Source organism: Dryas octopetala, chromosome 1 (assembly GCF_963921425.1).
Source record: "Dryas octopetala chromosome 1, drDryOcto1.1, whole genome shotgun sequence".
NCBI lineage: Eukaryota > Viridiplantae > Streptophyta > Magnoliopsida > Rosales > Rosaceae > Dryas > Dryas octopetala.
Window position 1 is genome coordinate 17,574,300 of NC_141366.1, and position 18,700 is coordinate 17,592,999.

The 18,700-nt window shown below is 38.1% G+C and overlaps 1 protein-coding gene and 1 pseudogene across 1 annotated transcript; both read left to right on the forward strand.

Moving 5' to 3' along the window:
* The first annotated feature begins 2,924 nt into the window (after positions 1-2,924).
* Positions 2,925-5,162, forward strand: LOC147298701 (protein FAR1-RELATED SEQUENCE 5-like). Its single transcript, XM_086227407.1, has one exon. It carries the CDS (start codon positions 2,925-2,927, stop codon positions 5,160-5,162), a length of 2,238 nt encoding a protein of 745 aa, XP_086083533.1.
* A 7,181-nt stretch (positions 5,163-12,343) lies between these two features.
* LOC147298702 (calcium-binding protein KRP1 pseudogene) lies at positions 12,344-12,805 on the forward strand (annotated as a pseudogene).
* The last annotated feature ends 5,895 nt before the right edge of the window (positions 12,806-18,700 follow it).

Consider the following 18,700-nt stretch of genomic DNA (forward strand, 5'->3'; position numbering starts at 1 on the left):
TGGTGATGGTGTGGTCGAAAGTGAATGTTTGAAAAACAGGAATCTAAGTTGAAAGTGAAAGTTTAAACAACAGGATTCAAGTCGAAATGATCTAAACAAAAGCAATGCACTTTGAACATAAATATAAACTTAATATGACTGATCAAAGGCTGATACACAATTGTGGTTCTAACTACAAATTAGCCAGTCATTGGAGCACATGCATTATAACATAAACAACAAGACACGAAAAATATAAGCAAAAAGTAAATCAATTCTAAGGTTTATACCTTAGCAGAGCTTAATGAATTAAAAAACGGAACTAAAGGAATTACTTTAATTTGCTTGTTTGATTTTGAGTAATTATGGAATCCGAAGAGAATTTGGCAAAGTTTTGTTGATTGGATCGATTGGCTGAAAATCCTCTCCTTCCATTTTGGGATGGTATATATAGTAGAGGTTTGCTTAGCCCCCACCCCAAGCATTCCATTTTGGAATGCTGGCACATGTACGATCCAAGGTTCTTCGTGTTGAAGATTTCAATATATATATGAAGGCTCCATTGTAGGATTCTACAAATAAAATTATTTGTAGGATACCTTGTGGGGCCCACTCCCATATATTTTCGACAATTCGAACCATCTATTTTTTAGACTTCTATTTATAGATCATCCTTGCAAAAATTAGTCATATCAGAAATCATTTGCCTATCTAATTTTGATCAAACAAATAGACAAACCAAAAATTTTTGATAAAACCGTCCATTTGTTTAATCAAAGTTAGATATGCAAATGATTTTTGATTTGGCTAATTTTTTGCAAAAAATTAGTCATATCAGAAATCATTTGTCTATCTAACTTTGATCAAACAAATAAATGAACAAAAAAATTTCGATAAACCGTTCATTTGTTTGATCAAAGTTAGATATGTAAATGATTTCCGATTTGGCTAATTTTTTGTAAGGATAATCTATGAATAGAGGTCAAAAAAATAGACGATTCAGATTGTTGAAAAACTACATGGGAGTGGGCCCCATGAGGAATCCTACATTTAGTGTTAAATGTAGGATCTTACAATGGAGCCTCCTTATATATATATATATATATATATATTGAGTAAATTATAATAATGGTCCTCAAACTTTTTCTTGAGTGTCACTTTGGTCTACGAACTTGTTTTTTGAATTCTATAGTTCACGAACTTTTATCCGTGTATCACTTAAGTCTATTATGTCAATTCGATCTATCCATTTTTTCTATTAGTTTGTCATATGTTAAACAAGTGACCCCTATTTGAGGGGTAAAATTAGCAACTCACCTCTTCTTTATTCTTCTAATGTGATACACGTGATTAAAATTGACAAAAAACAATGGATGAAACTGGCTTAATAGACTTAAGTGATACACGAGTGAAAATTCATAGACTATAAAATTTTAAAAACAAGTTCGTGGACCAAAGTGATATTCAAAATAAAGTTCAAGGATCATTGTTATAATTCTTTCTATATATATATATATATATATATACAGCAGGCTTCAGTTGCGGGATCCCGCATCCAGCCTATTTGCGGGAGAAGTTTGCTGGCCGTTGGATCTCATTAAAAGAGATCCAACAGTGGAGGCTTTAACCAAGAAATCTAACCCGCATAACCCACTTAACCCATCCCCCAACAGAGAAAACCCACACCTGAAGAAGAAAACCCACCCTTGCGCCCACGACCCAGCAACCGACCACCACCATCACCCAGCTCGCCGTCGACCCCCCCTTCCGACCTAAGCTTACCGGCGAACACACCAGGCGCCGGCCACCCTCCCGAGCTCACACTCTCCCCTCATTCTCTCTCTCGCCCCGTGTCTCTCTCTCTGCTCTCCCCCTCTGTGCGCAGCACCGGCCATCAACGCCGGCCTCCCCTCGCAGTCGCCACTCTCCGGTGACCTTCCCTCTGGCCGGCGACCTCGCCCAGCACTCCTCCAGCCAGCCCAGCCGCGCGCACAGAAAACCCAGAAAACCAGCAGTTTGGCTCGCCTTTGTCTCGTCGGATTCTGACCAATTTCCAGCGCCAATCACCTCCATTTTTGGTGAGATTTCTTCCTCTTCCTTTGGGCTTTTATTTTCCTAACTGTTATTGATTAGATTCGAGTATATAGGAATTTGAAAATTTTGGGTTTTGAAGCCATTCGGGTTGTTCTTAAATTTTCGGACTAGAGGGCTATTTTGTTGATTTGAATAATAAATTCTATTCCTAGGAACCCCAATTGTGGTTTAAGATTGAAGGATTTGAGTGGGTTTGAGGAATTAGGCATTTCTTGGTTGAATTTAGAGTTGGGGCAGCCACCTTGGGTAGCACCCATAGTAACTCCGAACCCCCCACTGCCATTCGTGAAACTACGGATTATTTTGGGCATTTGTGCTTGGTATTGAAAGAGTTGCTGCATTGTTGGTTGCTGCATTGTTGGTTACTTTCTTATAAGTGTTTTTGTTTGGTTTTTCCTCTGCTTCTTACTCTGGATGCTATTTTGATATGGTGAAATAATTTCATGGTGCCAAAAGACTTTGTGATAGAGGTTAATGCTGAAAGTGAAAATGCATAGGCTTTCTTTGATTTGTTGATTGCTCATAGGCTTACCTTGTTCAAGTGTCTTTATGAATGGCTATGAAAATGCCCTGAGAACTTCTCTCCTCTATTGTGTCCCCTTGATGTTGCCAACGAATGGATTGAGAGAGAGGCAGAGATAGAGAAGAAAAATTTACCCCACTTTTTCAATCAGAATTTATTTATTTGGTTAGTCTTGTTGGTTGCTGAATTGTCTTGTACAATTCTATAATGTTTCTAAATTATATGAATCTGAAATCATGAACACTAGATGGATTGGATAGCTCCATGTATTCAATTTATTTGGGCTTTTATTCTTAGAATTTGGGGTTTTCAAAATGCAGGTGCAGTGATGGCAGAAGCTAATGAGATGGTAGCTGTAGAAGCTAATGAGATGGTAGCTCCATTGGAAAGTGAGTCAGAAGGAAATTCATTGGAAAGTAATGCCAATGATGAAGAAAACAATGAGTTGAAGCCATTCAAAGGTCAACAATTTCAGACAGTTGAAGAAGCTGAACACTATTACACTAGATATGCACAGAATGTTGGATTTGACATTCGAAGTCACTCAACTAAGAAGGGGAAGGATAATGAGATCACAAGGAAGAAGTTTGTGTGCAATAAAGAGGGAGAAGGCCCAAAAGAATTGAAAGGTACCGAAAAAAGGCGTCGTGGAGTAGGAAGAGAAAGTTGTAAAGCGAGATTGATAATTGTGAAGTCGAAAGTAGGTGGATTTGTAGTCACCATCTTTGATGAGGCTCACACCCATGCCTTGGTAAGCCCACGAAGACGCCACTTGATGAAGTCTCGTCGTCGATTTTCAAGTGCTCAAAAATCATTAAGTGAACAACTAAGCATGGTGAACATACCCCCTCATCGACAATTTGACATTTTTGGAGTGCAATCAGGAGGAATTGAAAACATTGGTTGTACAATGCAAGATATGTACAACTATCGCAGAGATAAGCGTGCTGAGTTGAAGGGGCATGATGGAAACATGTTACGGGACCATTTTCTGTTGGAACAAGAGAGAAATTCTGGATTCACTTACAAGATCAAAGCAGATGACAAACAGAAGATAACTCATTGTTTTTGGGCAGATGCAAATTCTAGAAAAGCATATGGTTTCTATGGTGATGTGGTTATCTTCGACACTACCTACAACACTAATAGGTATGGGATGATATTCGCACCAATGATGGGGGTAAACAATCATGGCCAGACAATCATTTTATCTGGGGCATTCTTGAGTGATGAGACTACAAACTCATTCAATTGGTTATTCAGAGAATTCTTGAAAGTTATGCCAGGTCATGCTCCTAAGATGATTATTACTGATCAAGATCCAGCAATGACAAAAGCAATTGGAGAAACTCTCCCCAACACATATCACAGATATTGTAGCTGGCATATTCTAAATAAATTCTCCGAGAAACTTGACACGGTCAAATATACTGATTACTGGGATGACATCAAACGTTGTGTTTGGACATCAGAGACTAGAGATGAGTTTGACTCAAGGTGGAAGGATATTCTTGAAAAAAGTGGGTTAAAAGAAAATAAGTGGCTGCAATCACTATATGAAATTAGATTTAAATGGGTGCCAGCCTATGTAAACCATGTTTTCGGAGCTGACATGTCTAGTAGTCAACGAGCAGAAAGTGGGCACTCATTCTTCAAGGGATATGTGGCCAAGACCAATTCTTTGGTGGACTTCATGATTCAATTCAATAGGGGACTTTTACGACAGCGTCAAAAGGAGGTTATGGCAGATCACACTGATATCACTGAGAAGCCTAGACTTAAGTGCCCTATTAAGATGGAAAAGCAAATGGCTGACATTTACACGCGCAAATATTTTTATAAGTTTCAAGATGAGTTGTGGGAGAGTTACAACTATAACACAGAGCTTATCAGAGAGAGTGTCACTAATTGCATTTATAAAAGTTACATGGATGATCATAGTGGGAGAGTTCGGGAGATTATGTATGACAAGTCTCTGGACTTTGCATCATGTAGCTGTCAGATGTTCGACTGTGCAGGAATTCCATGCAGCCATATTTTATCATTTTTACATAAGGTACGTCAACTCCATATCTTGCCGGATCAATACATTTTGAGGAGATGGACTAGATCTGCTAAAGATGATGTTGTGGTGGACAACTCTGGTGTGGAGATAAATATTGACAAATCATTGCTTGAAAAACGTAGTACTTTATTCCACCGATACTCATATGTGATTGATAAGGCCATATTAAATGATGAGGCAAGACAAATATTTTGTGAGGCCATGGATTCTGTTAGTGACCAGATTGAGGCCATCTTAAACATTGGTAGTACTGGCTCTTGTGTTGGAGTTTCTAATAGACCGAGTGTTACTTGTGATGCTAGTTATAATGAGCCGGATCCAGTTAAGTTTAAAGGGAGTGGAAAAAGACTTAAGAAAGGAAAAGAAAAGTCGAAAGGAAAGCGACGTGAAAATGGTAGGCGCTGTAATGGTTGTGGGAAAACTGGAGTGTCTCATGACATCAAATTTCTCATTGTTCGAAGCTGTTGCTCAATTACATCAAATCTTACTGTTAATTCATGAACGTCATCAATTAAATTCTCAATAGCCCATATAAATTTCCCACAATTCATGCATGTCCAAAACAGACGGTTTGGATTCCTATCTGTTTTAGACATTTTCAACTCCAAAACACTGCCACACACACATTGTTGTTGTCTTGGCCTATGTTGAACTTCACTGCTACTGCTTCCGCTACGATTAGACATTGTGGATTTCACTGATTACCACTTTGAGGCTGCCTTCCGCTCTTGTGCTCTTGTGCCTGGAGAGAGAGGGAGAGAGGGAGAGAGTGAGTCAACCACTTTGAAAAGAAAAGAAATTAGTACTCAAAGTATTAAGGCAAGGAGTACCACAGCTAATGTGTAAATCATACCTACTTAAAAGTGGTGAATGCTAAAACTGAATACGATACAGAATTAGGGAGAGAAAAAGATAGTAATCAAAGTACGATATCCAATCTACGCTATTTGATGCTTATCAATGTAAGGTATCTAAATATAAGCCATTTCATGCTTGAACTAGAATCCCAATGCTTAATTCTTAGGATAGAATAGAATTCCATCAAAACTTGCTTTTATTGCATATATTTGAGAGTTAAATATGAGAACAATCATTCTGTTGCTGGAAGTAATTAAGTTGGGGAACACTTGACAGATTTAAAAAATTGATGAGTTCAATAATTTCCTACAAGTGCATTCTGACTTCATTAGGATTTTTCAACATAAATTGGATTGTTCTATTTGGTCCTCTACAATTAAAATTCCCCTTATTATGCTAAAGTGTTCTCTTATCACCGTCAAACAAGGAAACAGAAAGTAACCAGAGAAACAAAAAAGGAAGAATGAGCATTGAGCCAAGGGAGCAATTTATACAAATAAATAAATTCTGATTGAAAAAGTGGGGTAAATTTTTCTTCTCTATCTCTGCCTCTCTCTCAATCCATTCGTTGGCAACATCAAGGGGACACAATAGAGGAGAGAAGTTCTCAGGGCATTTTCATAGCCATTCATAAAGACACTTGAACAAGGTAAGCCTATGAGCAATCAACAAATCAAAGAAAGCCTATGCATTTTCACTTTCAGCATTAACCTCTATCACAAAGAGTCTTTTGGCACCATGAAATTATTTCACCATATCAAAATAGCATCCAGAGTAAGAAGCAGAGGAAAAACCAAACAAAAACACTTATAAGAAAGTAACCAACAATGCAGCAACCAACAATGCAGCAACTCTTTCAATACCAAGCACAAATGCCCAAAATAATCCGTAGTTTCACGAATGGCAGTGGGGGGTTCGGAGTTACTATGGGTGCTACCCAAGGTGGCTGCCCCAACTCTAAATTCAACCAAGAAATGCCTAATTCCTCAAACCCACTCAAATCCTTCAATCTTAAACCACAATTGGGGTTCCTAGGAATAGAATTTATTATTCAAATCAACAAAATAGCCCTCTAGTCCGAAAATTTAAGAACAACCCGAATGGCTTCAAAACCCAAAATTTTCAAATTCCTATATACTCGAATCTAATCAATATCAGTTAGGAAAATAAAAGCCCAAAGGAAGAGGAAGAAATCTCACCAAAAATGGAGGTGATTGGCGCTGGAAATTGGTCAGAATCCGACGAGACAAAGGCGAGCCAAACTGCTGGTTTTCTGGGTTTTCTGTGCGCGCGGCTGGGCTGGCTGGAGGAGTGCTGGGCGAGGTCGCCGGCCAGAGGGAAGGTCACCGGAGAGTGGCGACTGCGAGGGGAGGCCGGCGTTGATGGCCGGTGCTGCGCACAGAGGGGGAGAGCAGAGAGAGAGACACGGGGCGAGAGAGAGAATGAGGGGAGAGTGTGAGCTCGGGAGGGTGGCCGGCGCCTGGTGTGTTCGCCGGTAAGCTTAGGTCGGAAGGGGGGGTCGACGGCGAGCTGGGTGATGGTGGTGGTCGGTTGCTGGGTCGTGGGCGCAAGGGTGGGTTTTCTTCTTCAGGTGTGGGTTTTCTCTGTTGGGGGATGGGTTAAGTGGGTTATGCGGGTTAGATTTCTTGGTTAAAGCCTCCACTGTTGGATCTCTTTTAATGAGATCCAACGGCCAGCAAACTTCTCCCGCAAATAGGCTGGATGCGGGATCCCGCAACTGAAGCCTGCTGTATATATATATGTAATAATTATATAAATATGGTTTAAAAGTGTGTGCGTAATAGTTGGTTTGAGACACTTACATTTAAACTGAATGGTGCCTTATCATTTGGACACCTATGTTTAAATTCAATGGGAGTCTTATCATTTGGACACTTGTAAACTCACATATGCCAATAGTTTGAAGAATAATGCTATATTTACCACATTCTTATACCATATTTTTATACTATCTTACGTGTCATTATTTTATTGGACAAAGTTTTTCTTTTTCTTTTTCTTTTTCTTTTTCTTTTTGAATTTTTGTTTTTATTTTTTAGTGTCCAATGCATGAATGTCATGTAAGTTGCCACATAAGGTGGTATGAAATTATGGTATAAAAATGTGGAATGTCTAGCACTACTGTAGTTTGAAATATATTAGAAATCTAATTGGTTTCAATATCTCTCTCTCTCTCTCTCTCTCTCTCTCTCTCTCTCTCTCTCTCTCTCTCTCTCTCTCTCTCTCTCTCCCTCCTCCTTTTCTTCAAATCATATACTTTCCTTCTAGAATTTTCTAAAGAAATTCTTTGATTTTGCTATATCACAAATTCCACACTTTGTTGTATCCTTGAAGTGATTTGCCAAGAATTTATTAGCAAACTAGTTTGAATGAGGGAAAATAACACTTTAAGATTGTTAAAGTAGATGTAAAAATATGGAAAAATGACTTTAAAAAAACGATTCAAATCTTACATCAAAGTCGTTCTCCATATTTCTACATCTACTCTAACACTTCGTACCAGTGACAACTTGGTATGATTTGTAGTGGCCGTTAGGGACGTTTTTACTCCAGCCGAAAAGTGTCTAAGATCGACTGCTCTGAAGAAATTGAGTGTGAGAGCCAAACGAATCGAAAGATTCATGGATTTATTTTTTGTCCCATAACCCCCCACTTGCAAAGAATTGATGTGAAAACACTAGTTTGTTGTGTGTCTGCATGTGTCTACATGTCATACTCTGCAAAGTATGAAACCTTCATCATCTCCGGTATTATCTTCCAGATCAAATCACCAAGATACACAGAATTCACGTCAGGTAATCCAATGAAGATCTGACTGTTTCCATTTCATCTACGTACTGGGTTTGAATTGGTTAATTACTGAATTTGGCAAGCTTGCAGACCAAAGAATTAATCCCTGTTTCTAACATAGCAGAGTTTGGATTCATAGGGCTGAAGGATCCCAATTAGAAGACATTGCCAATTTGCCAGTGGAGATTATAGCTTCAGGGTCTTTCATATTTTGGGCTCATGATGAAATGGTGTGTATGAAAGTGCCAAGTTGCCAACCACTAAACAACCGCAAGATAGTCATGAAAAGAAGAGGGCCGGGGCTAATACCAAGTGCATACATGCAAACAAAAATACTACTTTCATTAGTCAATACTCATTTTCGTATATCATTTTCTAAGGCAGATTTTTCGATCAATACCCAAATCCTCTAAACTTGGAATTGTGTGGCCTATTGTACAAAGCTGCCCCTTGGTATCGCCAATTCGCCATACATGACAAGAAATCCTTACAGGAAATTCCCGCTAAATATGATAGTACGTTTGTCATTTTCCTTTATATTTCAAAACCTAATAATCGATCAACATATGAATTAATTTCCCTTTATATTTCAAAACCTAATAATCAATCATCATATTGAAATTTGGCCCAAAAAAATCATCATATTGAAATAATATCCTCCATGTCATTGTCACATAATTTTGGACTTTTACACATACACAATTTACAAAAATGCTCTAAAACTAACTGGTTAGCAAGTTAATATGAAGTTAACCACATTTATGGACTCACTACATTATGTAATTTCATAATCCGAACCGTTCTTTTTTTAGACCATATATACTTCAAAGATCATCTTTTTGTAAAAAATCTCCTAAATCAGAAGTATTTTAGTCATTTGATTATAATAAAAATCATTTATGTGCTTTTATCAAAACATAGTGTTCGTCTATTTATTTGATTCCAGTTAAACAACCAAATAGTTTTTTATTTGGTTGATTTTTTGCGATAATAATCTTTGAAGTGATGCCTAAAAAATAGATAATTTGGATTATAAAATTAATTGTTCAGATGGTGGGTCCAAAAAGTGGTTAGCTTTATATTAATTTACTTTAGAGCGCTCCTCTACATATTCAATGTGAAAACTTTGTTTTTGTTTATAAAGCCATATCTCATAACTCCATTAAAAAAAAAAAAAAAGTCATATCCCATAATTACAGTTTGTTGTGGGTTGTAGATGATAGAAAGTACAATATATGCATGGTTAAATTAATTGTAAATTTATTGGCCAAAAAAAAATTAATTGTAAATTTGTAATACGCTCCTCAATGTAATTTGGGCACAAGTGGCTATATAAATTGGTCTTTGAGAGTACTTATTTTCTAGATTGTTCGTACCTACTTCTTACCGAACAAAACGACAAGTCTCATGACTCAAACGACAGTCTGTTTTGTGATCTAAAACTTGAATTCAATGCTCGGAGTCCTAACCAATGATTGGGCTTCGGGCAAACACCTAATGTAAGCCAATGCTCAACATTCCTGTTTATGCTCTTTTGTAGCCAACCACAATGCTCAGCACCCCTAGCATGGAAGAATGATGCACCAATCCTCAGGCAATGCCCCACACCAAGGGACATGAGTCAACAGTAAATGGGTTATGACACCTGTCTAACGAGCCTGACGTCAACAAAACAGTATTATAAAATGCGACTATCTCCATTCATGACCAGCGTCGAACCCGGTGTGGGGCATTGCACACCCTTTTTTTGCTGACGTTAGACTGGTGACAGACCAGTGTCGAACCCGGTAGTTTCGTTCGACAGGTACCCGCCGAATAGAATAGGATTGTTCGGTGAGTACCTGTCGAACGAAACTAGTGGTTTCGGCACTGGTTCGCTGAACCACCTGCAATTTTTTTTTTTAAGTTTTCTTCTCTTCGGCGATGGTGAGCTAGCTGGAGGAGCAGTTGGGGAGTGGGTAGGAGAGAGGGGGTGGGTCAGGTGAGGGTGAGGGTGAGGGTGAGGGTGGGGGTGGGGGTGGGGGTGGGGGTGGGGGTGGGGGAGGGAAGGAGGTGGTCGGGGTAGGGGGAAGAAAAAGAAGAAAGTGTGGGGGTGGGGAAAGAGAGAGAAAGGGAGAGAGGAGAGAGGGGCAGGGAGGGGGTAGGGTGGTCGCCGGTGGTGGTAGGCTGCTCGGCGTGGTCGGGGATGGGGTGTGTGCCGGAGAGAGGAGAGGTGGGGAGGGAGGTGGTCGGGGATGGGTGTGTATCTGTGTGTGTGTGTGTTTTTTTTTTCTGTTTAGAAAGGGTGTGCAAAAAAAAAAGGATAGGTATAAGGTCTTTTCCCTTGAGTTTTTTTTTTTTTTTTTTTTAAAGGATGTGCAAATAGCAACACTTTTCATGAAAGATACAACATTCGTTTGCTACTGTTATTTTAGACATTGGAAGGTGAAACCAACCCTTATAATTTGGACATATATGTAATATGTCACTTGAATATTGAAAGGTCTGACCATTAATTCTTTCTGATTTGGCATGGCATTGACCGCTCAACCACTTCTAATTTGGCATCAACGTACAAGGACAATGTACCAAACTGATCGACATTGGGAATTTTCTCGGAAAGTGGGTGTTCAAAGACTTAAAAATTAAAATCATAGAAGCCAAGAAAAGTCGTCCATCGCTTTGCAGATCGAGTAACAATGGACTTCGGCGTTTGGAGGAGTTATGGGCCTGGTGAGGTCATGGAACCCAGCCCAGGCGCAAGCTCCAGGAAAGTGCGGTCGTGGTTTCTATTATTAGGGGACCAGACACCATATGCGCTCAAACTTTATGCACAGGTCATAAATTTGGCATCTTCTTTTCAGAAGCTCCTGAAGAAGTTACAACAGAGGCCAAACAAGTTTCACCAGTGCCTGATTTTTTGCCCACAAATATAAACAAGAATATTAGTACAGCTCTTCTACCAAAGGGTCCACTTGATCGATCTTTTCCAATTTATAGTCCGTCCAAGGTAACATACATAATGCACATTAATTAATACATTAGCAGCTAAAGATGAATATGGCTACGTACACCATAAGATGCCAAATTGATAAGATCATACTTTGGCTTATAGGCATTAATTATATGCAAGGGGGAAATATCATGAATCCCTCTCTCTCCTCAATTTGGGGATAGTTCCACTGTCATGCACTAATTTAGATGATTTCTTTTTTTAATTTACTAATTAGATGATTATCTTATATTTTCATGTTAAACGAATGAGAATTAATTGCATGCAACAATATATCGCATATATATTTTTAATGGTAAAATATATCTCGATCTACACTCACGATAAAAGTTCGACTCTCATTCTCTCTCTCTCTCTTCTCGAGTCTCAAGTCTCTTTCAAAAAGAAAAAAATACGGGCCTTGTGCCATAAGCATATGTTCTTTGCGTGCATATATTTGCTACACATCTATATAAATTAGGTTTTCAACTCGATCTTTTTTGGTTAGTGATCTGCAACTTTTTAATAGTCTGCAACTTTTTAATAGTCCATATTCCATAATATATAGGATCAATTATAGTACATATATAGATATGGGCATTTTAGTCATTTTGAAAAAATATTGTATGCATTGAGGTCATGATTTAGAGGGAGATAGATTGAGATATTGAGGTCTCAAAGCAAGAAAACGTTGCTTTAATTTCTTTATTTAATGAACAAAATCGACATATCATGAGAAAAAGGGCGTTTGTGTAAATTAAACTGCCCTTCAAGTAGAGAGATCAGCTTTTCACGCCAGCCGGGTACTGAAGTAGCTTCCCATGCAACTTCGAGGAAGCAGAGAACTTTAATTCTGAAATTAAAGTACAAGCAACAATATTAATGCCGGCAACAGCAACAACGACAACATGCAACCTTCGTTGTCAGTTGTCACCAAAAAGCGACCCTTTTGTAAACATTTTCCATTTCCTTGTATCCTATGCATATATAAATGTTGATAGTTAGGCCACTAAGCTATCCATCCATCTTTCCACATAACAATATTAGTTCTTGTTAGCTTGCTAGCAATGGCGTCGAAGAGTGGCGTTGTGTTCGAAGACTTCTTTCCGAAGATGGTGGAGAAGTTGGGAGCCGAAGGGTTCATGAAAGAGCTGAGCAACGGGTTCCGGCTGCTGATGGACGCGGAGAAAGGCGTGATCACGTTGGAGAGCTTGAAGAGGAACTCGGCCCTTCTAGGGTTGCAGGGGATGAGCGATGAGGAGTTGAGGTGCATGCTCAGAGAAGGTGATTTGGATGGGGATGGCTGCTTGGATGAGATGGAGTTTTCTACTCTTATGGTTAGGCTGAGTCCTGAGTTGATGCACACTTCTAAACAGTTGTTGGAAGAAGCTATTTGAATGTAATCACTCAAAATGCAACCAACTTCCCTACCATTAATTTGCTCGATCTTTTTTAATTCCCTGCCTAGCTATCTGCAATTTGTGCTCATCAACAAAATTATTTAATTTCGTCATCCACTGCTGCTCTATAGTTCCATAAAGCTTCTTTTCTTGTTAATTTCTAGATCTTGGTAATTTCTAACAATGTCTAATTAGCACATAGCATCAAGAATATTAATCTGAACCTGTAGTAGTTAAAAGGACTATTTCTCAATGAGTCATCTTCATCTTCCAACAGAGTATAGGGAAATTAAGTAGGCTTTGCAAACGTACGCCATAAAAGAAGACAAAATTAAGTTTACATGGCACATACCTTATATTTAAGATGGAAATTACAGCCACATGCCACTGCATAGGTCATTGTCAATGGACACTTCCATTTTGAGCTGGGGATGCCGTTGGTCTTGGGCATTGTATAAAAGTCTACGAAGTATTAGATTTCTTCATCTATTGCCAATTTTCAGGTCGAGTGGATGTACGTACATATTTCACATCGCTCAATTTAAGTATCCAGACTAACCAACCTTATGGTCTGCCCCGAAGCGTCCACACATAAAATGAGTACATTTCTCAAACCAAGTAGTTGCTTGGATAAATCCTTTCTCAATGTTGAGAGTTCCGGGTATGGGGAATCGGGGATTGTGGACTTGGGTCCAAAGTTTCTATTTTCCGGAACTGTTAGATTTCGAATTTGGGATCAATGGGCCTCGGATCCCACATTCTCAATCTAAGGCGACTGGGGTCCAAGTGTACGAGGGTCTTGAGGTCCTATGAAGTCGACATATTGTAAGAAAACTAGAAAAGAATGGGCATTGTTAATAATTTAGAAATGCCCACTCCATTGTTTTCGCGTACTAGAAATGCTCAATTTTTCTTCTTCTTATGTGTGAACCAAACATATAAATAATTTCATTTCATTCCATTTTCCATTGCATGCACCAACCAAACATCACCTAAATAATTGAAATTACCGCATAAAGTTAAAACTAATAAATAGTAAATATATATGGTATCTCTATAAGCTGAAGAAAGAATATTAGTTGAGAAAAGTCAATTTGGATGGAGATGGAAGTCATTGAAAAATTTTATGTTTCCAGAAGAGTCAATGACGGTTTTGCATACATATACACCACAATGTGGGTACAAAAACGTCATAGCATATGCCACTGGAGATTTTAATATTTAAGGGTCTTAAAATTGATGAATTGATTCTGAAGATGCAATGATGTTATGATATTGCATGTCTACTGTGGATATATGTGGTAAAGCTCTAATAAACAGAAGCAAGAAACATAAGTCAAAGATCAGAAATGACCATCTCACATAACACTTACGTGTCCACATTAGCGATCGATGAATGATCAAATCTAGAACCATACATATTTTCATCATTTCAAACTGATCCGAGTACGTAATGACTTCATGTGCAAGCAAGTCAAGAAATCTAGAGAGATTTATTATACAATTTATACAATCTATTACACGTGTTGCTGCAAAATGAGTTTTTTTATAAAAAAAAAAGGGGAGGGGGGGTACAAAATGAGTTTTAATGCATAAATCGCTAAGTGGGTTTTCAAATAACTCATTAATTAAAGAACCATATTCATGACTATTTGTAAATTGCAAATTAGTGTTTTAATAGTGTACGTCGACCAAGGTCCATTGTAAGCCTCAACATATATATGGCCATATGGGCCATATGGCACCTTTCATTCTTTCAATGTGGTGCAGCTGGTGCAACCGCACAAGAGCCCCACTTTTCAAGTTTTGGGCCTAGTTATATATATTGCTTTGAAAAAAAAAAAAAAATCAGAAATAAGAACAAGGCCCATTACAATATTAGACATAAAGAAAAGCTTAAAAACATATAGGCCCAGTTATGTTCTGTTATGTTATGTCCAAAAAAGAAAGGGGGGGTTATTCAGACCACCCAAAATCATTGAGTTGATCACCCCCTTAAATTTTTGCCCATTTTTGCCCATTTTGCCCCTGCATGCCCATTTTCCAATTTTGGTCGGCCACCCTTCCCCGCTGCCGACGCAATCCCACCTCCTCCCCACCGTCGACGCGACCCCACCCCTCCCCACCGCCAGTGCGACCCACCCACTGACCCACCCCATCTCCCCTCTCTCTCTTCCCTCTCTCTCCCCTCTCTCTACCTCATTCTCTCTGCCTCCCTCCCTCACCGAACCACTATGGGTGGCCGGGGCAACCCCACCCCTCCCAGCCGCCGGCGCGACCCCAACCCTCCCATCGTCGATTGACCCTACCCCTCCCCATGGCCGGCGTGACCCCCCCACCCCCACCCCCACCCCCGATCTCCCTTCTCTCTCTCTCTTCCATCTCTCTGTCATCTTTTCTCTCTCCCTTCTATCTGCCTCCCTCCCTCATCGGACCACCATGGGTGGCAGGCGCAACCCCCGATTTGGAGGTCTATAGGGTCGCGCCGACCATCCATGATGGTCCGGTGAGGGAGAGAGGCAGACAAAGGTGAGAGAGAGAAGATGGCAGAGAGAGGGAAGATAGAGAGAAGGGAGATCGCGGGTGGGGGGGTCGCGCCGGCCATGGGGAGGAGTGGTGTCGATTGGCGAAAGGGAAGGGTGGGGTCGCGCCGACGATGGGGAGGGGTGGCCGGCCAAAATTGGAGAGGTGAGTTTTTTTTTTTTATGCAGGGGAAAAATGGGTAAAAAGGGACAAAAAATTAATGGGGTGGTCAACTAAGTGGTTTTGGGTGGTCTGAATAGCTCCCCTCCAAAAAGAAAATCTTAACGTTGTAGACTTCTTAGTTCTTATTACAGTGGCCAGTGTACAGTTTGTACTCTCTTTCTCGATCTGGGTATGTTTATTAAAATGGAATAGAAATGAGTGTAAATTAGAATGACTTAAATCTAAATAAAGATAAATCGGAATCTTGTTAAGCCTCATTTGTTTGACCGGAATGTTAGAAGAGGAATTGTAATTATACTTCATTCCTTATCTATCTAGGAATGTAATGGTTTTAATATTTCCATTTTAACGTTTGAAACACATAAGAAATCGAGACTAGAAAATAAAGTACCATTACCATTCTAGTGTATGGTAAATAAATTAAGATACATTAACACTTTTCTTAAAATAATCCTTTTTCATTTAAGATTTAAATTATTAGTATCAAAATAAAATATTATCATCAAAATTCAAACTAGAATATTATCATCTTCTTGGTTAACACATTAATTATATCATCATCTTATAATAATTTTAACTACTTTTTAAGTTTTTAACGCACGACTTTGCTTCTCTTTTAGAAAAATGAAAATAAAAATATGATAAACAGGTGGCTTTTCTTTCATCTCGTCTTCTTCATAGCTAGGACCTGCAGTCCTCTGCACCACCTGGGTTTCTGGGAAATTGAATTGGGTGCATGAAATTGTTTATTTTTTGAAAAAAGTAAATGGTTGTTGTGAAGAGTATTAGTGGATTTGAGATAAAATTTGATTTGAGTGAAGGATTTACTCGATCTGTACTCTTTTGGGTTGTAATCTGATGCCGAAAATTATCGCAAAGAAACCTATGGCGGTTCCAAAAATGGCTCTGTACGCGATCTTCGTCATCTACCATTCGACTGGTGATGGGCGTTGGCACTCATGCTTATTTTCATCCCAGGTGAAGCTCAAGCAAGTCGTCCTCACCATTCAATTTTCTAGCTAGAAATAAAATTTGTGTTCCAACTTGTGTTCGAAAAAATTTGATGCAGAAGCTGAGAGAGAAGTTAAAAGACAATTTTTTTTATTTTTTTATTTATCTACGTTAATTGTTGAATGATCAATAAAGGGTATTTGTACAATAAAAAAGGGCTATTTGACGCAATTTTGTATTCATTTTAATTCCATGGAATAGAAATACTACCCTCCCCATGGTATTTTTATTCCCCCCTCTTCACCGAAAATCCATTACAGTCAAATACGGTCAATTCGGTTGTTTTGTTTCCATTCCAGCCAGCCAAACATCTTATCTTGATGTAATAGAAAATCAATACCCATTCCTGATACAGATTATGGTCAAACAAACATGAAGTATTTACTATTGACATGAATTGGAATCGAAATCATTTTGATTTCTAAAAGGAAAAATTTTAGCTAAAGAACTGTAACTATACATTATGTCTCTATTTAAGATATGAATTTCATTTTGTGCCAACTAAAGACCGAAATTTTCATTTTGTGTCAATTAAGGACCTTTTTTTTTTTTTTAGTTTTATCTCAATTTTGGCCCGATATTGGACTCATCAAACCTCCACTAAATTCAGCAAACTTATACTATGTTTAAAGCTATGCATTTCCTCTTTACAATCATATAAAGATCACTCAAATCGGACATTTACAACTCCAGATAATCGGCCCCAAAGTAAGGTACCCGAAACTGTCCAATCGGACCTCTGGAAAAATATCTGAAAAATTAGACAGTTTCGGGTACCCTACTTTGGGGCCGATTATCTGTAGTTGTTGAGGTCTGATTTGGGTGATCTTTATATAGTTGTAAAAATGAGATGCATATCTTTAAATCCAGTATAATTTTTCTGAATTTGGTGGAGGTTTTATGAGTCCAATGACGTTGGGTCAAAGTTGAGATAAAAATTGAAAAAAATAAGGTCTTTAATTGACACAAAATGAAAGTTTCAATTCTTAGTTGACACAAAGTGAAATTTATGTCATAAATAAAGACATGAGGTATAGTTGGAGTCCTTTAGTTAAAATTTTCCCTTGCTAAAATGCCAAAAAGATGTCTTTTATACAAAATAAATTACTATAAATCTGTGAACTACTTATTAATTATTATTTTTTAAATGAAAAAAAAATTATTTTTCTAATAATATAGCCCACTCAATATTTTGAAAAAACAGAAATTTTTAATATTAATTATGTGCCAGTATGATAGCCCCATTGAAAATTAGTTAGATACTTTTGTTTTCTTTTTCTCAGCTGACACTTGGAAAAGAGAAAAGTATGTATATTTATTTATGAACAATACTTAGGTCACCCCTTGGGGGTACTTCAAGGTCACCATATCCTTCCAAATTCTGATTTCGGCAATGCCGGCGTATGATCGGAACCGTTTACTTTTTAGATCACCTATTATAGATCTTCTCTACAAAAAATTAACTCAATCGGAAATCGTTTGGTTATATAACTGTTGTCGATTAAATAAAAAAAATCAACGGTTTGGTAAAAAAATCACTCTTTAATTGAAAACCATATATTTTTTCTATTTAATTAATAACAGTTATATAATCAAACAATTTCCGATTGATTTGATTTTTTGCAAAGATGATCTATAATAGATGATCTAAAAAGTGAACAGTTCTGATCATACACTGACGTTGCCAAAATTAAAATTTAAGGGGGTGGGATGACCTTGAGGTACCCCCAAGGGGTGACCCAAGTATTGTTCTTTATTTATTGTACAAGAAGATAGTCTCTTAATTTTTCAAATTAATTTAAAAATAATCATCAAAATGGTTAATGAATTTTATTAATTATATATTGTCGACAAAAGAGGAAAGTATACATACTAAAGTACTCTTTCAAATATATATATGTAGTGAGGGTAATTAAGTAAATTGCTATTGAACCCAATATTGTTAGTACGTTTTAGCCTTTTAGGAAAGGAAAATGCAATTGCAATGACGACCATGCCAACTGGTGCTATCTAGCTTCCCATGCAACTTCGAGGAAGGAGAAGAAGGCAAGAATTAATTTTAGAGAAAATGGCTCTGCAATAACCTTGCAGACAATCTCTGATCATGTACCTTATAATTAATTTGTCATCAACACACCTCGATCATGACTCTTTCCTCTACACTTTCTTTTTCGATCTTTTCTGCCTTTCCCTAATTCATTCCCTCCTAGTCCTATAAATACACATACATATATAGAAGACCCTCACCAAGGTCACCTAATTAATTAGACATTTCTCTCAGG